This window comes from Juglans regia, chromosome 5 (genome assembly GCF_001411555.2).
Source record: "Juglans regia cultivar Chandler chromosome 5, Walnut 2.0, whole genome shotgun sequence".
Lineage (NCBI taxonomy): Eukaryota > Viridiplantae > Streptophyta > Magnoliopsida > Fagales > Juglandaceae > Juglans > Juglans regia.
Genome location: NC_049905.1, coordinates 2,317,397 through 2,338,209, shown reverse-complemented (window position 1 = coordinate 2,338,209; position 20,813 = coordinate 2,317,397). Strand labels below are relative to the sequence as shown.

General features: G+C 34.3%; 1 protein-coding gene across 2 annotated transcripts; it reads right to left on the bottom strand.

Moving 5' to 3' along the window:
* Positions 1–6,441: 6,441 nt before the first annotated feature.
* Positions 6,442–8,729, bottom strand: LOC118343644 (UPF0481 protein At3g47200-like). 2 transcript variants are annotated; one of them, XM_018964263.2, is made up of 2 exons: positions 8,631–8,729; positions 6,442–8,329 (listed from the first exon to the last, which is right to left on the bottom strand). In XM_018964263.2, the coding sequence occupies exon 2, from the start codon at positions 8,310–8,312 to the stop codon at positions 6,735–6,737; it is 1,578 nt and encodes a 525-aa protein (XP_018819808.1). In that variant the 5' UTR covers positions 8,313–8,329; positions 8,631–8,729; the 3' UTR covers positions 6,442–6,734. The 2 variants fall into 2 exon arrangements, with proteins under 2 accessions (XP_018819808.1, XP_018819824.1); XM_018964279.2 differs by having other exon boundaries at positions 8,671–8,703.
* Between the last annotated feature and the right edge of the window lie 12,084 nt (positions 8,730–20,813).

The following is a 20,813-nucleotide window of genomic DNA, read 5'->3' as shown; positions in this document are numbered from 1 at the left end:
CAAGCAAATTGATTCTAATTTTCTTTATCAATGACTCATAATGATATTGATGGGTTTGCTCCTTTGTGAATCCCACATCGGTGGGAGAAAAAAGAGAAGGAGGCCCCATGGCCTATAAAAGGGAGGTTTAGCCTCTTAGTTAGGTACACCAAATCATAAGCTTATTTAGTAACTTGTGATTCTAGTAAAATTCATCTTTTAATTTTTCTTGTAAAAAGGAAAGAGGTGAGAGTTAAAGTTTTACTAGTGGGGAAGTTTTGTGGGTGTCATTTGGAGTGAGGAGAAAAATTGTGTGATTGTAATAATTTTTCACATAGTGTATTTTCTTCTCTGGGTCTGGTGGTTTTTTCTCCTATTTTGGGAGTTTCCACGTAAATTCTTGTGTTGTTATTATTTCTCTGTTTTTCTTCATATTTCACCAAAGGGTGGATCCTAGGGGGTGAATTTAGGAGGTCTAAATTCCCAACAAGTGGTATCAGAGCCACTAGGTTCTTTTTGGTGGGTGGAGCTTTGGTGTGGTAGTGTGGATACGTACAGTCTAAGGAGGTTCTGTCTAGGAGATTGGTATTTAAGTGGTCCAGTGTGACCCTCCAATCTTTCCTGGAAACTTTGAAGTTCTGTCTAGAAAAGAATAATCTTTTCTGGGAACTTACTTAGTGAGTACCATTCATTTCTACGGTAAAATTCATCGAGGCAATGTCAGGAAGTAAGGTTTCAAATTCTATCAGATATGAGGTGGAGAAATTTGATGGGAGAATCAATTTTGGCTTGTGGCAAGTTCAAGTCAAGGATGTTTTGATTCAATCAGGATTACACAAGGCATTGAAGGGCAGACCAACCCCTGAAGTCAGCAGTGATACTAGCGTGACTGATGAAACAAAGAGCAGATCTGTAATGAGTGATGAAGATTGGGAAGATCTGGATTTGAGAGCAGCAAGTGCGATACGTCTGTGCTTGGCCAAGAATGTTCTTGCAAATATACATGGAATATCTACGACAAAGGAACTCTGGGAAAAGCTAGAAGAGTTGTATCAGACAAAGGGCGTCTCAAATCGGGTGTACCTAAAGGAGCAGTTTCATACACTGCATATGAGTGAAGGTACGACTATTTCAGATCATTAAGTGTTCTCAATGGTATTGTCTCTGAGCTAGAATCTATTGGAGTTAAAATTGATGATGAGGATCAAGCCTTGAGGCTCATCTGGTCTCTTCCATCTTCCTATGAGCATATGAAGCTTATTTTGATACATGGGAAGGAGAAAATAATTTTTTCAGAGGTTACCAGTAAACTCTTTTCTGAAGAGAGAAGACTAGGTGGTGGAAGAAATGGTCCACCTGTGAACTTAGCAGTGGTAGTAGCTGGTAATGGGAAGAAGAAGAACTCCATGAAGATGAAAGTAGTTTGCTGGGGGTGTGGACAATCTGGGCACGTCAAGAAAAATTGTCCAAGAGGTGGAGCAAGTTCGGCAAGTGGCTCCAAGTCAGTAAATGGAGATACTGATAATGAAACTAACGTTGTGTCCCTCTCCATGGAAGACGATGTCTGTTAAAGGGACATGTACATCCTCATGGCATGCCATTAATTCCCAAAGTTGTCATGATAGAGGATGTGTTAATGTTAGCTGGTCCACAAATTTGCACATAAGCATTGGTTTGGCATTAATGTAGGGTGTGTGGTGGAAATTTATGTCGATGGCTGATGAACTTCCAGAAAAGCCAAACGTGGAAGTTGCACCATAATTTTTCAGCAAGGTTATTTTCGACATGTGCCGAAATTGAAATGCTTGGAATTGGTTTATTCTGAGTGGGTATGCTTTTATGGTGGAGCATGATAGCAGAAGCTATGAAGATCTTCATTGCGGTGGAGCGTGGCTGTGGGATCAGCCAAAGTCGCAAGGTGGAGATTGATGGGTTTGCTCCTTTGTGAATCCCACATCGGTGGGAGAAAAAAGAGAAGGAGGCCCCATGGCCTATAAAAGGGAGGCTTAGCCTCTTAGTTAGGTACACCAAATCATAAGCTTATTTAGTAACTTGTGATTCTAGTAAAATTCATCTTTTAATTTTTCTTGTAAAAAGGAAAGAGGTGAGAGTTAAAGTTTTACTAGTGGGGAAGCTTTGTGGGTGTCATTTGGAGTGAGGAGAAAAATTGTGTGATTGTAATAATTTTTCACATAGTGTATTTTCTTCTCTGGGTCTGGTGGTTTTTTCTCCTATTTTGGGAGTTTCCACGTAAATTCTTGTGTTGTTATTATTTCTCTATTTTTCTTCATATTTCACCAAAGGGTGGATCCTAGGGGGTGAATTTAGGAGGTCTAAATTCCCAACAGATATCACCATCAATGTTAGAAATGGGCTAATTCATATTCATGATTTGTGTCAATTCATTTGGGAGCGCATGGAGTGTCATGAATTAAATCGCTTTCAGCTTAATTGATTAAGCGCCATAAATATGTTGCTCATTGGAAAGAAGTTGGAAACTATAGTATTGTATCCTAGAAGATAAATATCTGATTTTTTATATGATTTTAATCTGTTCATAATGCAGCAGAGTGGACAAGTCTGCCAAAGCAGAGCTTGAAAGAGCCCAGATGACAATTTTCTATGCTAGGAAAGCAATTGTGTTCAACGAATTTCAGACCGAGAAGGCCAAGGAAGTCATGCGCTTAGCAAGCTAGAGAAGCTCCCAGAGCAATCCCAACAGCCAGAATACATTTGCTGCTTCTAAAGTGGCCAGGATTGATTCCAACAGTACAATTGGTACTAGCTTTATAGTTGTTCCTCCTAGTTTAGGCAACAAAACGATTCATGAACACATTTAACCACCCCATCAACCCCTTGCTAAATGTTATTTTTTCAATTCTCAACAGAGGGACTGACACATCCTTGATTGTCACTAGCAAGTTTTGCTGAATTAGTATATCTGGGTGGGGTAGGGTTTGGGTAGGTTTAGGTTTTATAAGTCTTCCTTGATGAGATTGGTATTTTCGATCCTCGTATTATATCAAAAAGTGAAGGGAAATTTTCTTATCAAATTAAAGTTTCTTTGTGTCATCTCTACTGTTGTACTCCATTTAGGCAAACTGAATAATGGTGACATTATAATGGTATTTCAATGATTAATCTCTATTATTTTCTTATTATAGCATTTTTAACAGGGTCCTAGCAAATGCACCGTACTAATACCAAACAAACAACTTAGCAGCAGCTGCTCCCTCCAAGCCAATCGAAAGCAAGTCATGGCTCGGCCTGGCTGCACAATCACCAAATATATCCATACAACCCACCAAAATTAAACAAAAGGATGAAAAGCTCGAATTATATTTGATTTATTCGGCATCTTTTGGTTGTGTTTCACTCTTTAGTTTCTGCTCCACCAAATCCAGCCTTCCTAGGCCTAACTTTTGATGATGAATCATAGTTACTGTAATTATGTTTTGATGTGAGCATCTTTGTAACTCAAATTTTGAATGAGTGAAACTAATTTACATTTTAACTGAGTCAATGGAGGTCCATGTTTGACGCATAAGGAAATTTTTTGTTGCAACGTATTGCTGTGAATGAAGCATGGGGTCTTTTTGGTTTTCAGCACTATCTCACATAGAAAATTGCACACTCTCTAAAGTTTGTATCCCCTAATGGAAAAGAAATACCCAAATCAATGTCCAAGAGTAGAAGAATATGCAGTCAAAATGACCATCTCATTCCAGGTCATATCTTTACAAACCGACATCTACCAACTTGATAGCACTTCACGATTAGAAGCTACCAAATACAAAGCACATCCACATCTACCAACCTAATACTAACACAAAATCACACCTACATCTATTAAAATGAACTCATAAATATTTCTTACAACCCATGAAGCAAATGTAAAGTCCAAACCACACAATACATGGGAAAACCAATAAATATTTTTTTACAGCCCATGAAGGATTTTTACAGAAATTAATAGTTCTATATCCCTGAATGCTTCGTTTGGCTCTTGGTTGCTGTACTTGTAATTTTACCAAGACTTGTACCATAATCTCCAGGGTTAAGATATTGCAATTAGCAAAATTGGATGACCAAATAAATCAACGACCAACTTAAATGAACAATTATACACATTTTAAGTACATTTCTAAGGATACGTACCATGATAACAAAACCAAAATCCCCAACTACAGCTCTGCCTGTTTTCCATCCACCCCAAGTTGCATCTATGAATATTGGGGTTGATGAATTCTCCATCATTTATACATTGTAGTAACTAGAATAAGGAACTCAAACTCTTATTATGCATCCTAATAATATGCACACCAAGAGTAGTTGTGTGACTATGACGTGTGCGCCGAAAAGAGATTTTCAAGTTGGGGTCATATGCCCAATTCCGATACTAGAAGCTAAAGTTATGGCTAAAATATCGACATGTGCCCAAAACTGTCCCAAATCAAGAAAAGATCAATGTTTCCTGCTGTGCTTTCACTGATCTGCCGTCTCAAGCTAGTTCCACATCATCAATATGCAATTTGACAGTTTAACATCATCTGACTCGGATCCTCCTGCATCAAAGACCCTTTCACCCTTTTTTCCACCTACCAAAGTTTTGGTGCATTTACGGTAGAGATCAAAAAATTTTGACTTTGTTATTCCTTTGCCTTAGAAATACAGTGTTTGTATTATTTTCTTCCCCTTTAGCATATTCATGGGTTTGTGGGGGTAGTGTTTAGTTGACAACGAAATGTAAGAAATTGGAAAAAGATTGATTCGAACGCGGGGGCGGGGGGTGTTGAGGCAAAAGGTGGGTCGGTTTTTGTTTCAAATTGAATCATGACTTTCAAAAGTTAGACCGGTGTATGGTGTGAAAAATAAAACGAGCTGATGTTTATAATTTGTCTAGGAAAATTCTATTCCTAGTCCGGTTTTAAAATCATACACCACACGATTCTACGTGGCAAGCCCGGCCTAATAAAAGTCCGGTCTAGTAGCTCCCACGAAATCAATAGCCCTGACACTGGAAAAAATCCAGAAATCCCTCAAATCCCTGTACTAGCTTTCCCTCCTCTGAATTCCTCTCCCTTGTACAGTCGTTCGGCTCTTTACCCGTCTGAGAAATTCCCTCTCCCACGTGAACAGAATGCCCCCTGCATCGATCCCCTCTCCCACGTGAACAGCATCTGTTATAAACCAAAATTTCTTAGAATCTCAAAAATTTAAGGGAATAAACAAAATCTTAGAAATTAGTGGGTGCAAATTGTAGCGCATTGGCTGGAACACAGCGAGATGTAGAGAGAACGGAAGTGGGAGCAGTGAAGAGATACCTGGAGAAAGAAGAAGAGAACGCAACCACGATCGATGGACTGCCTCTCAGATTCTTTGAATGATTCACCATGGAGCTATTTCATTGTAAAACAACTTTAGTTTTAACTAACAAGTATGGAATCCCCACCCATTTCCTGGCTCTTACTTGTATTTTTCTACTTTTCTGGCTTCAAATCTCTCTCTCTGACTGTGTTTTATTTCAAAGACAATTAAACAAATTAATTTTGAATTTGACGTCGAGCTATTTCATTGTAAAACAACTTAAACTTTAACCAACAGGTATGGAATTTCAACGATCTCGTTTCTGGGTTTATGAGCTAAACGCGGTCGGTCAGTCGTGAGCAATCAAAGAAGCTCTGCTAGCTTCTCGTCGTTGGCGGTCATTCTCGTCAATGACCATTGTCGTCAGTCATTTGTCAGCACGCTAACTATTGTTGGGGTCTATAAAGCTAAAATGCGTGCGTTTTATAAAATAAATAAATAAATAAAAGCCATGTCATCGGGGTGTGTGGTGTTTGTGAAGTAATGGCAGATGAGTAGAACTGCTCATTTGTCTAACTAGGATATGCTTCGTTGCTATTAATTTATTGAATTATATGCTCTTAATTATGACAAGACTTCTAGGCATAATTAATGTACAAGCTAAAATGATATTTTTAAATGGAGAGATCGACCTAGTTTGACGTGGGTATGTTGAAGTTGGTCCAGTACAGTGACCTCTACTGCACAGTGGAATTTGCGAGCAACTGTTTTGAAACGGAACTGCAAACGAAAACTTCATTTTGCAGTTGGGCTGTACAAACTACAAATTATCTTGAAAAAAAAAAAAATCATCAGTATTTTAAGTTTTAACTTCTTCCTGCATGTAAACAAACTTATAAAAGAAAGGAAAAAAAAAAGTAAATTTATAAGTTAGAAAAAAGAAAATAATATTCTGAAGCCTAGAACACATTTAGTAAAGTATTTACCTTATATAATTTAATTTGAAAGATAAATTTTAAAATTTGAATTTTAGAAATCAAATTTTATCATTTAAGTATTAATGTGAATGGTGTCCTCTACACATCGAACTTAAGAATACAATAAATCGTTAGAAAATTTCAATTTAAAACTATTTTGCAGGAAGAAAATTTGGACTTTTAAAACAATTTCTACATTGAATGCCATGCAACTGGATCTGGCTTTATTTGCTGGTAATAGTAGAGGAACAAAGCGTAGAACTTAATTTGCTGCAATACACAGATCACAGACGGCAGACTCCACTGATATTCCATATTTGCTAAACCAAAGTCATAAAACTTCCAAAATACAAATGGTTAGAAAAACCTACGAATTAATTAGCTATATGCGATCCACCACGCGAATCTAACAGCTAGCTAGCATTTTATATAGCACTCCAACAAACACTACCCACATGAGATGCTTCAAATCTAGTACTTGCTACCACTCAATCTAAGGAGCCTGTTGAAATTCCACAAAGTGAGACCCAGGACAATAATTCCAAGAACAGTAGCAGTGCCTTTAAAAAAGTCTGTGAAATACACACTAGTCAAGGTTCCCACCAGACGATTCCAATTGCTCTCGGAGTACTTATTAAGCTTTCCACAGAGCTCGGCGTAATGGTTTCCCCTTTCTTCAATCTCCAGGCCGAGGTTGTTAACCAGTTTCGTCACTGCAGCGCTGGAACCTAACTCGTTAACAATGATCTTCTTGTCAACAAGCAACCTTACATCTGCTTTAGTTGTGATAAGATCATCCAACAGCACAATGTAATCGCAGATGTATGTTTCAGATGGATAATGGCACTGCTCCAAGGCCATCAGGTTTCGGAAAAGACCTTCGGTTTTGTCGTCTAACTGAAGGGGTGGGACTTCCAAGAAACGTTGCATATGGAACAAGCAAGTGCTTTTCAGGCATGGTAAGCAAGACAAGAACCATGAGAGATTGAAGTACGGTAAACTTTCTAAGCAGATATTCTCCCGGAAATTTATATCAAGTAAATATGTTTCTGGATCTGTGGGAATGAATTTCAAACCTGCCTCGTTAAGCTTTGTTGCTGTAAAATGTAGGTGTGTTTTATTTCCTTTGGGCCCTTCTTTTCGGTTTTCTTCACTGGGCTTTGGTGAGCTTTGGTTTGGGCCTAGTGGAAGGAAAAAATATCTCACCAAATCTGTGAAATGCTTTGGTGAGCTTGGGCTTGAGTTTTGTGGAGCAAAAAAATATCCCACCAAATCATTAAAACGGTTCTTGGACTCTGGCTTCCAACCATAATAGAGATCACCAAAAAACCAACAAGAGATCTCAATAAGAGTCTTTTTTCTTGTATTGGGTTCCGCATGTTGGTATAACTTCTTAAGAACAAAGAAAGGGAGCTGATTCTCAAGTAGAAGCAGGTCATGCTGTATGCCGCGTTCTATGCACGGTCGGCTTAATATATAATCTATTTCATAATGAGCCTTTGAGTTTCCAGAATCTTTTTCTTGAGCCTTTGAGTTTTCATATTTCCTGTGGAAGAGCTCAAGTATAAAGATAGCATCCAGTAGAATCATGTTTAGAAACCCTTCACTGCTGAGTAGAAAGGTCTCTGAATAGCAGCTGCGGATTTCCATTTCTTTGGGCCTGATGATGCATTTAAGATCCTCGATGTTCTTCCCAGTACGATTACAGAAATTCTTCAAAATTAGGAATTTTTTTTTATCCATGTCCTTCAACTCTTCACGGCGGTGATGAAAAGGGCCGATAGAAACCAGCCGAGGGGTGTAGGCCTTATTATTGACCTCGCGAAGTCTCTTGGGAACCCTGTAGATACAGTACTTATCAGGACAACGAGAAGCCTCCAGTTCCAGTGGAATGTCAATGATCAGCTCTTTGCATTCAAGTCTTCTTTTTTTTTTAATGGAATGATTGTCAATGTCAATGACCAGCCCTTTGCATTCAAGTAGCTTTTTGTTTTCAATGGAAGCACGATCGGTTGGGGGTATTGCAGGGTAGATGAATATCTGTTCCATTCCTCAAGTTCCTTTTCCTAGTGACAAGAAAGAAGATAGCAACATCATGAGTTTTGATATCTTATACCTTCAAATATGATGTATATATTATTAGGGATCATTTGTTTTAAAACGAATAATCGGATCTGAGTTTGAACTCCTACAAAAAAAAGTGATCAACATGGAAATTAATTTAGAACATGCTAACTTATGGTTATGGGTCCAAAGATTTTGGTCTTTTTGTTAGCAATTAAAGGTTCAAATAGCTCTAGCTACTAATCCGAAAATTTCAACTTTGCATAACAGAGTACTGAAAAAATGGAAAAATAAAAGGAGAACCTGCAAATTTTGGTTGCAAGAAATGCTTGAAAGTACGTACTTCACTCTACTCGACCAACGTACGCTATCTTTTAATCCCTTGCTCAATGCTGATTGTGTATCCTTCGTTCTTCAGTCTGACGCATATATATAGGGCTGGTCATGTAAACAGGGGTATTTGATTCATTTACTTCCACGCATACCTGTTTTGGACACTGAAAATATCAGAATTTTTAAAATTCTCAAACTTTCTAGTTTCTTACTTAAACATCATTTAAACATAAAAATATTTTAAAATTTAAATTTTTAACATTTTCATATAATTTATTACCTAATCATTATTTAAATACAAAAGCAATGTAATTAAATTTACAAAGAATCCTACTATAGATCAGCCATTATTTTATCACACACCCCACACTTTTGTCTTTTTCAACTTTACGTAAGACTCATCACCATCACCATCATCATCACCTTCAACCTCTCTCTCTCTCCGACCTCTCTCTCTCCTTAAGCTGTCACTCTCTTTCTCTTCAAGCTCTCTCTCTTCGACCTCCCTCTATTTCCTCAAGCTCTCCTCGGCCTTTCTCTCCTCAAGTTCTCCTTGGCCCTCTCTCTAACCTCTCTCTCAAGTTTCTTTGACTTCTCTCTCCTCAAGTTTTGTTAAGGAAGGAAAAAAAAAAAAACCCCACACATCAGATGTTTGGTGATCCATAGAGTTTTTCTTTTACAAAATTTTAAGATATTCAAAGTGTCTAAACATCCGTTAATGTTTGACAAATGCATACCTTTGTTTTATTGACCTTTGCTTAAACAGGTAAGGCTTATAATTTATCAGCTCCCAAACAAAGAATAACGAATCATATATTTGCAATTGCTTTAAAAATTTATGTGGTAGTGCCACTTCGTTAAAAGCATTGATTTTTTTTACTTGGATTTAAATTTGATATAAAATAGAGTTCTAAAAATAATTGGAAAAAAAAACAAATTGTATATACATCATCACATCTAGACAAAATAATTGAAAGGAGAATGGTAAATAATACATATTTGTTTAAAAAAAAAATCGTAAATAATACATATTATAATTTAATGATCGCACCCTTAGCCTGATGATGCGGTGTTATCCATCCAGTGTATCCACCTTGTCATTGTCATCCACATGAGCTATATTTTTAAGGAAAATAATATATTGTTTTACACCTTTTTATATAATAATATTTTAAATTATGAATATTTTTATAAAATAACTTATAAAAGTAATATTACTTTATTTTAAAATATAATTATATAAAAAGTTTTTTTTTTATAATTATATAAAAAGTTATAAAAAGAATTTTACATATATCTTTACTCATATTTTAACTCACCACACACCATGCTGTCTTGATCCAAAGACTGGAAAGAAAAGTCAATACACATTTATTTTAGAAAAATTTTTCTCATCAATCATTATTCACCATCCCACACCTCATATCCTATAAAAAAAATCCCTACATCTCATGAAAACATCACTACATCTTATGAAAAAGCTATAAGTGTGGGGTGTCTAATGTGAATAGTTGCTTATTTGTAATAAAACTGTTTATCTTATCAAAAAATTTTCTTATCAGTTACTATTTACTATCTCACACCTCACACCCTATAGAAACATCTACACACTCTATGAAAAATATCTTCAAACCTTATGAAAAAGTTATAAGTGTAGAGTATGTGATGTGAATAGTAGCTGATTTATAGTAAGAACCCGGCTACGCATCAGCCGCACTCTCTGCACACTGTAATTGTTTTTTTATTTTTTTCTTTTTTTAAACTCAACATATTGAGTGTGTTAAGGATTACATCAACAGTAGGCTGATGTAAGTAATTTCTCTTATAGTAAAACTCTCATCTTATTTAATAAAAGAGGTTCAGTACCCTATCTGATCAAGCTCTTTTCAAATTTTGATATAAATTTATGGCGTTAATAAAAAAGAAATAGATACATAAAATCAATCTTATGGAATTTATTAGTATCTATAAAATATTTGGAGTATATTTAAATGAGTAATCAATAGCACAAAGAGCTATTTTGTTTATTTCTCTCTCTTTTGAAGTTCTCGAGTTCGAATAATCACTTAAACAAATCATTTTTATACAATTCATTGATGAGTAAGCTTAAATATAATTTTAATATGTTTAATTCAGCATTATCTATTTAAAATAGAGTAAAGTTTATTATTAAAAAAATATTTTTTTATATAAATATGATATTTACTCAGTATGAGATTTGAATACTTTATAATTAAGAGGAATGTTATGCATCAGCTACTACTCATTCTCATATTCTACAATTATAATTTTTTTATAAGATGTGGAGATATTTTTTATAAAATATAAACGTATTTTTTATAAAGTGTAGAATGTATACTGATAAATAGTATTAATGGGATGAATTTTTTTAAAATTAAATATATTAATTTTCATTCATAACAATGTTGTGTAGTCTCTCTTTCATTTTCAAATTAAAAAAAGCTGGTCAAAAAGTCACGAGGATCTTGATAGCTATTATTACGTATTTGACTAATTACCTAATCCTAATCTATTCCAAACCTGTACTGCTAGATGCCTGCATGCGAACTCCTCTAGGCTCAAACCATGTCAGCAGTTATATTAAATAAAAAAAATAAAAGAGAAATTTTATTTATAATTTTAAAGATGGTATATACAGGCTTTTTATTAAATGAAAAAAAATATTATTTTAAGATTAATTATATTGCAATCTCTAAATAAGGACTGTATCTAGTATTGCTCAAAACAAAAAAAAAAAAGAAAAAAAAAAAAATTCTTTGCACAATTTCAACTTCAATCAAATACTCTGTTTTATTTACTCTAAAACGGTACGTTTGACTCCACAAAGGATACCGTTCGCGGGGCCTACCCCTCCACGCCTGCAGGTAGACTTTTTCATTCCCAATTATCAACATATATATTCGACAGGTAGCTTTTAATGTAGTAAGATATTTAAGGGAAAATTGATTCGCATGATATCCTTATATACTAGCTTACACCCGATATGTATTGATTGTAGCTGTCAGAAACATAATTTTGGAGTCTACTGCGAGTCTTTCTCTTTGATAAACGCCTCTTATCGACTCTGATATATGTAGGTTATATTTCACACGACCAGCTCACCACATCAGGTATTTAAAACATTTCCTTTTTATAAAATAATAATAATAATAATAATAATAATAAGAGTAATAATATATTAACATGCCTTTTTCTTTGGATTTAGACGGATTGTCTTACACGAACAAGATTTATAATTCATGTTTCAATATTTATCAACTTCTTGACACTGATTTTCTCATTGGATTAGGGTTTTTTTTCACACGCATAAAGATTGAAGAACATGGCATGATGCTCATAACTGATAAGACAGGTTTTGTGGAATATTTAACATGATTTATAAGATAAGATAGTATACTCTATACAATTTGGTTGTTGGGGGCCTCAATGCATTGATCATGAATGATGTTTTCAGGATGATGTCCTCTACACAAATTAAATGATACTGTGTACAACTCATTGTCTATTATTGATTGTGAAACAAGCCCATGAGTACTGGACCTCGTTCAGTCATTTGCTGCTATCATTTTCTACGGTTGGAAAAATAAATATCATATTTAATACGGAGGTTCACACAGTTTGATTCACGGGAGAGTATAATCCATACAATTTGATTGTTGGAGGGCTCAATGTATTGATCATGAATGAGGTTTTCAGGGTGATGTCATTCTATTTATAACGTCCTCTTCGCAAATTAAATGAGACTGAGTACGACCTAATGGACTAGTTGTTCATTTATGGTGAAATAAGCTCAAGTCCATTCAATCAGCCTGTGTGCATATATATGTAGCAATAAATATCAACTTTCTCGGTTGATATCCAGCTCGGTGGGATAAACATTTGCCTACTAAGCTCCAAATAAATAAATTTCATATAAACTTTTGTAAAAAAATAGATTTCACATAAAAAATATATAAAAAAAATTATTTTTTATTAGTGAGACATATTTTCTTACAAAAGACTTATATTTATTTATTTAAAACTTGTATCTAGTATTACTCTTAAAAATATTACTATTACATAACTTTTATATAACTATTTAATAAAATATTATTTTTTAAACATTTTTACTTTCATTTTTAACATTTAATTTCAAGAAATAGTATTTTAGTTGTAATATGTGCAATTATCGAACTAATTCTATATTTTTTTTCTTAGCAAAGTAAGAAATTTATAGATAAACTAACGGTTACAAGATACAAGTTTATGGTAAGAGTCCCCTACTGTCTTTCCAAAACTAACATATTACAACACAAAAAAGAAAAATAAAAGGTGGGTTCTGTAGCCAAATGAATAGCTCCCATCCATTTCTCACAAGGGTAAATCACTTGGTGACGATTTCTTAATAGTCTGCTGAACAGACAATAAAGCTGCAGCTAGAAATCGCAATAAAGGATTGTGTGCTGCAACGTGTTGGTCTGGATTAGCTGGAAGGAACTTCATCCACTTTCACTCGATCCTTGGTTAAGGAAAACTGAAACAAAGGAAAGTAACCAAGAACGGAGACAAATCACCGATGAAGGGCTACCATTAGCTGTGGTGGCGCCTGCAGTGCATGCACCACACCTGGAGAGGAGTGCAAGGTCGGAGTGTGAGTGAGGATTTGTTAATTATATTACTCCATATAAAGTTTGAAGCATTAAAAAAATATAAATATGTGACAAAGAGCTTTATTACTAATTATTCCCACATGTCACACATTTTTATCTATTTTTTATTTTTTAAAAAATATTTTTAATTTTTATTCTTTTTAGAGTAATTAAATTTTTTTACTGATCATTTATATATTACACAATTGTGAAGAAAAAAATAATAAAAAATATAGTATATGATATTTGAAAATGATAAACAGAATTGTTTATGTGCCAAAAAAATAGATGGTTGGTGTAATGATTGCAGGCGGAACCACATGTATGCCGTATGGTTGGAGCCCCCCGAAACATTTTGGAAATTAAAAAAATACATAAATTCTCTTAGGTCTATAAAATCATTTTTACCACCACCCAATTATTTTAAGGTCTTGATTAATTACACAAATGAGATAAGATAAAAAAAAATTATATTTAAAAAATTTATAAATTTTTTTTTTTATGTGTCAATTATTGATATATTAAAAGTTATGAAATTTAAAATTCAGAATTTGAATTTAAAAAAGTATTAACAAAATAAATTTTATACATAAATTGTATGTAGATATAATATTATTAATTCAAACATACATGTGGTGGAATTTTAGATATTGAAGTCGGTCGGAAGTTTTATATCAAGTCCAATTGGAATCGGAAGTCCTTTTGTTTTTACGAACAGGACCGAAATCCAGCTCCAACATTATTTACTGTATGAAATAAGATATATATTAAATATACAATTATTTCATAATATGATCATATATTTGAATTCTATAACTTTTATTTAATATTAGTATAAGTATTATTAATTTTATCATAATATATTACGGTGTAAGATATGGGTGTGCATACGACTATCCAGACGAAATATCTTATTATCGACAAGGGATTGTCGCATTTATAACAATATGAATGTTTAAGACTTCAATGTGAGTGGGACTGTTCAATCGGATTCCAGACCAGATACTCAGGTATACTCAGCCCGAAGCTCGGGTATAGATGCTTTTTTTTATTATTTAGTTTTTCACTTATCAAAACACTTATATAGCATATATGTTTTGGATAAAGTCGCATTTCCTCATTTTAGACAATAGTTTTATACTTTTATATTATGATAGGTAGTTTGAAATAACTATTGTATGGATTAGTTTCTTAGATCATATGGTTTTTGCAAAGAAAAGTTTCGGGATTTATGTAATCTCCAAAACTTTTTTCCCATTTATAAAATGTATTTTGGCACAATGGTTATTAATAAAATTGAAAGTATTGTCCCTATTACTAAAAGAAAATTATCAAATAAATAAATACTGTGCAGTCGCTTTTTAAAAAAGTGAATCTGTTATAAAATGAATTAAAAAAAAAATCTATCATTTTTATTAATACAGGTATGCAGACTTCCAAATTTTAAATTGAGTCCTGCTACACTCACCGAAAAAGTAGCCCGAATCACTTCACCGAATAGTACATTTTATTTTTTTATTTTTTCATGTATTTTTTTAATCATCATAAACATTTTTTTAAAAAATAAAAAATTCACAACATTATTATAAAATATTTTCTTAATTACTATGTAAAACACTTCTTGGTCTTTCCGTTTTAAATTTGTGTGTAACATTCCTGTAATAAAATATATGTGCATGGATTTTTGTTTAGGGTCTCTATTGGATCACGCCATCACGGTTGATGGTGAGTTGAAATACAACTGCCTTCGTGTCATTTGCTGCTATCATTTTCTACAGTTGGAAAAATAAAGATCATATTTAATACGGAGGTTCACACAATTTGATTTACAGGAGAGTATACTCCACACAATTTGGTTGTTGAGGGGCTCATTGTATGGATCATGACTGAGGCTTCGGTGATGTCATTCTAATGACGTCCTCTTCGCAAATTAAATGAGACTCATGTGTACAACCTAATTGACTAGACGTTGTCCATTAATATTGATGGTGAAACACAGCTCAAATCTATTCAATCAGCCAGCTGTCCGCATATGTAGCAATAAATATGCTATTTTTTTTTTGTGTTTTTTCCTATAATTTTTTAAATCACTTTCAATATTTAAAAAAAGTATCACAAATTCATTTAAGTTAAAAAAATATTATGATTGCCTTCCCCGATAGCTATAGGTGAATAAGCATTTACCTATTATAAATAAAAAAATAATTTATACAAATCTTAAATAAACAAATTTTATATAAATTTTTGTAAGAAAAATAGACACCACTTAAAAAAATAGAAAAAAAATATTATTTATTAGTAAAATCTAATTTTTTACAAATAACTTATATAAAATTTATCTATTTAAAACTTGTATCTAACATTACTCTTATAAATATTACTATTACATAACTTTTATATAACTATTAGATAAAATATTACTTTTAAAAAAATTTTACTTTTATTTTTAACATTTAATTTCAAAAAATGGTATTTTAGTTGTAATATTTGCAATAATCGTATCTAGCTATTCTAAATTAGCTATCATTTGTTAAAAGGAGATACTACATTACAACTAATTCTTAATCGCGAAGTAAAGTGGTTGGTTTTTAAAAAAAATTATAATTATTTTATAAGTCCATATATATTTTAATAAGATGTATCATATTTATTTTATACTATAAGATATTTTATAATCTAATATACTGCGTCAAACTAATTTATAACATAATCTTTTATAATTTATTTTTATGTATCTAGTATTTCCCTTTTAATATAATTGAGTATTTTTTCAACCAAATAATTTAAATCTAATCAATTAAGTATCTTATATTTATATATAGTCTCTCAGATATTATTATTATTATTATTTTATGGTGTAGGAGTGTGAGTGAGGATTTGTTAATTATATTAATCCATATAAAGTTTGAAGCATTAAAAAAATATAAATATGTGCCAAATAGCTTTATTACTTATCATCTCCACACACCACACATTTTTATTTATTATTTATTTTAAATTTTTTCAAATATTTTTTTGGTTTTATTCTTTTTAGACTAAATCAATTTTTCTACTCATCATTCGTATACCAAACATTTGATTAAAAAAAAATATAGTATATGATGTGTGAAAATGATCCATATAATTTTTCATATGCCAAAAAATGGGTGATTGGTCTAATGATTGTAGGAACCATCAGTATGGTTGGAGGCCCCCAAAGATTTTGGAAATTAAAAAATAGATAAATTCTCTTAGGTCTATAAAATCATTTTTACCGCCACCCAATTTTCTTAAGTTTTCGTTTGATTGTACAAATGAGATGAAATAGAAAAACAGTATTTATGAAAAATTTATTCTTTTATATACCAGTTATTGATACGTTGAAAGTTATGAAATTTAAAATCTAAATTTAAAAATATATTAACAAAATAAGTTTTATACGTGTAAGCAGATATAACATTATTAATTCAACCACACATGTTTTATGTCGTAAGAGGCAAAACATTGGATTCGGAATTAAAGATGAAATTTTCGATATTGGAGCTGGTCGGAATTTTTATATCAAGTCCGATTGGAATCAGAAGCCCTTTTGTTTTTATGAACACTGACATCCGGCTCCAATATCATTTTCTGTATGAAATAAGATATATATTAAATATACAATTATTTCATAAAATGATCATATATTATATAATTATATTGGAAATCTATAACTTTTATTTAATATTAGTATAAGTGTTAATAATTTTATCATAATATATTATGGTATAATGTAGGGGCGTGCATATGGACTGAAAAAATAATAATAATCCTGTCCAGAACTCAAAAATTTGAGTGAATCGTAAGATGATATTATAATGCACCTATATGTATTCATTACTTTGTAATCATCTCCAAACTATCAATTTGAGAATCACATAGCCAAACTACAAATAAATTGTACTTTGTTCAGTTTCCATTTTCAAAGACAAGTAACTATAAAAGTTCAATAAGAAAATATAAAATAATTTTATTTAGAGAAAAAAATAACAACAAAATGACCGCCTAAGAGTGTGGCTCAACCTAGTGTTGCTCGCAAAATTCTCAGTGTGGGGAGAGTATCTTTTAACCGTTTTGCTCCCGTCGTCTTCTTTGGAGGCGTTTAGGTTCGAACGGCTTGGGTGGAGATGGTCAGTGTCTTCCTCACTCTGGTGGGGGTATTGCGAGAGTCTGTGTTTACTGAGGTAGACAGAGGGTAGTGCCATGGAAGGGTTGGAGGATATTTGGGAGAAACTAAAATTAGGAGAGGAGGAAAGCAAACCCATTAAAATTTCATCCAGCGACAACGATGAACTGAAGAATTTGGGGAAGAGGAGCTTGCTGGGGAAGGTATTTGCTGACCGTAGGATCGGGAAGGAGGTTATTAGAAACACCATGGAGAAAACTTGGAAGGTACATTCACCTCCGAACTTCCGAGAACTGGGTAATAATTGTTTTGCTATTTCCTTTGCAAATCGTTTCGATAAGGTGAAGGTGATGAGGGGTTGCCCATGGTTGTTTGACAACCATTTGTTTGTGCTAATGCCATATGAAGGGAAGGCTCAAATCCACTCGGTGGATTTTTTTAAAGAGAGTTTCTAGGTCCAGATGTTCAACCTACCTCTGGATTTTATGAACCGTAGTATGAGAGAGAAGTTGGGGGAATCTGTGGGTAAAGTATTAGAGGTAGAAGTCCAGGAAGGGGATGTTGCTTGGGGGAAGTGTTTGAGGGTTAAGGTGATTCTGGATATAAGAAGACGTCTAGGTAGAGGGAGGACAATCAATCTGGAGGGGAAGAAGTTGTGGGTCCCTTTCCAATATGAGAAGTTGTCACGGATTTGTCTAAAGTGTGGGTGCATAGTACATGGGTCAAATGGGTATTTGAGAGAAATTGTCAGGACATTATGGTCCCTAGTTAAGGGCAAAAATGTGGAGACGAGGTCGAAATGAGAAGGTGAGAGAAGAAGTGGAGGTAGAGGAGGAGAAGAATACTACCCCTGAAAATAGTGAAGAGAGTGAGGGGGCCAATACTAAAGGGTTAGAGAAAATTCAGAGTGAGGTGGAAGGGGTGGCAAAAGAGGGAAGAGGTGAGGGTCATTATGTGGGGAGGGGGGAAAGTTTAATGGGTAACGGGGGACTTGAGACACAGGATTCTGTCAATACCTTCATAGTTACAGAAAACATACTTAGCTATGAGGGGGTTGATGATGAAATTCTGGTGGTAAAGGATACAAGGGAGTTGGAGGGAGGGAAGTGGAAAGGGGGAGAGGAAGGGGAAGGGGTTGGAAGTGGAGAGCTAGGGGGGAGGGTGTAAGGGGGGTTAGTAAATCGGTCCTTTCTAAAAGATCGAATGAAGGAAGGGGAGACAATGATCTTGTGGAGGACAGTGTGAAAAAATTAAAAAGAGTGGAGAACGTGGAATTGATTGACATTGAGATTATGACGGAGGCTGCTAGGCAGCCCCGCCAATTATTATGAATTACTTAAGTTGGAACTGCCGGGGGTTGGGCAACCCTCGGACAGTTCAGACCCTTTGTAGTTTAGTAGAGGTGAATAAGCCCAGTATTTTGTTTCTTATGGAAGCTATGATCAAGGTAGGAAGGGTGGAAGTTTTAAAGAGTAGATTGGAGATGGAGGGTTGTTTAGTGGTGGAACCAGTTGGGAAAAGAGGTGGGTGAGCTTTATTTTGGGGAAAAAGACATTAATCTAGAAATTTTACATTATTCTCAATGGCATATAAGCAGTATTATTAGGGGAAAGGGAAGTAAGAATTGTTAGAATTTCATTGCCTTTTATGGGCATCCAGAGGCCTCAAAGAGGATGTTGTCTTGGGAGTTATTAGCTTCATTAGAACCAAAAAAAAAAGGAGAGGCGTGGTGCATTGGAGGGGACTTTAATGAATTATTGGTGCAAGATGAGAAAATAGAGGGTAAATTGAGAGATGAAAAAGGGATGGGACTATTCAGAGAGGTGTTGATAGAAAAAAAATCTCACTGATTTAGGGTATGTAGTCTGCCCTTTTACATGGAGTAATAAGCATGGGGACCACACCTTCACCAAGGAAAGACTAGATAGATTTGTAGCAAATCATGAATGGAGGAAGATGTTTAAAAGGGTGAAGGTGATGAATTTAGCATCAATATGTTCTAATCACAAGCCCATCTTGCTTGAGGCAAATGATATATCTTTTGTAGCTGGAAGAAGGGAGAGAAGATTCTTTTTTTAAGCTTCATGGGTGAAAGAGGAGGAGTGTAAGGAGGTGGTGAGAGGGGGATGGAAAGGTCAGGATCAGAATGCTAAACCTATAAGTAAAGTCCAAGGGCTATTAAGAGTGTGCAGTGGAAAATTAAAGGAATGTGCCAGAGGTAAGGAAAGGGATAGAGGGAAGGAAATAAATAGGCTTTCTAAGGAGATAAACCAGCTACAAGATAATGAGAGGCCAACCCCTTCTCTTTCAGCTTGGTTTATGAGGGTGCTCAACCCTTCTGCACATAGGAGAAAAAGGTAGGGAGATAATGGGTCTCCCTACCTTAGACCCCGAGATGGTACAAAAGAGTTTCCAAGTTTTCCATTATAAGACTGTTTGAATACATTGCATTATGAGACCCATCCATTCTTCACCAAAACCCATTTTTACCATTACTGCACTTAGGAATCCCCACTTTACTCTATCATACGCTTTTAAAATATCTAGCTTTAAAGCCATACTCCCCTTATTTCCTCTTTTCTTCTTCTTCATGGAGTGAAGAATCTCATAGGCTGCAATTATGTTATCTGTAATAAGTCTCTCGGGTATAAAAGCACTTTGGTTCAATGATATCACATGGTTGAGCACTCTCTTAAGTCTGTTGGCTAGAATCTTTGCAATGATTTTATAAAAAACATTGCAAAGACTAATTGGTCTAAAATCCCCAACATTTCTTGGTTCCTTTATCTTTGGGATCAGAACCACATGTGTATGGTTTAAACAATTCGAGCTGCCCTTCCCCTTTAGAAAACTTAACACTGCCTCTGTCACCTCATCCCCCCCCACCTCCCAGTAGCTTTGATAGAAAGAGGCACCAAATCCATCTGGGCCTGGTGGTTTCAAAGGCCCAATCTGTTGCACAGTTGCCACCACCTCTTCTCTACTAAACTCTCTCTGAAGATCATCATTCATCTTGGTAGTTTTGCATTTCTCCATTGCAAAAAGACAAGAATCAATAGCCTCTTTAGATGGGGAAGTTGACTGGTAAACTTGTTTATAGTGAAAATAAAATGCCTCTTCAATTTCCCCCTGCTCCTCCCATAGCCTACCACTAGCATCCCTTACCTGTTGAATCTGGTTCCTCTTCCTTATTTGAGAGGCACACGCAAGAAAAAACTTGGTATTTTTATCACCAAGTTTATACCAGTTTTTTTCCTTCATTTGCCTCCATTTCAAATCCTCTTGTTCCAATAAAATCCTCACCTATTTTTGGAGCAGTAGTTGAAGATATAAAACTTCTTTTACACAATAGACTGAATT

Excerpts from the sequence above, each read along its gene's own strand:
- LOC118343644 (XM_018964263.2), bottom strand. The coding sequence starts at position 8,312 with ATGGAACAGATATTCATCTACCCTGCAATACCCCCAACCGATCGTGCT.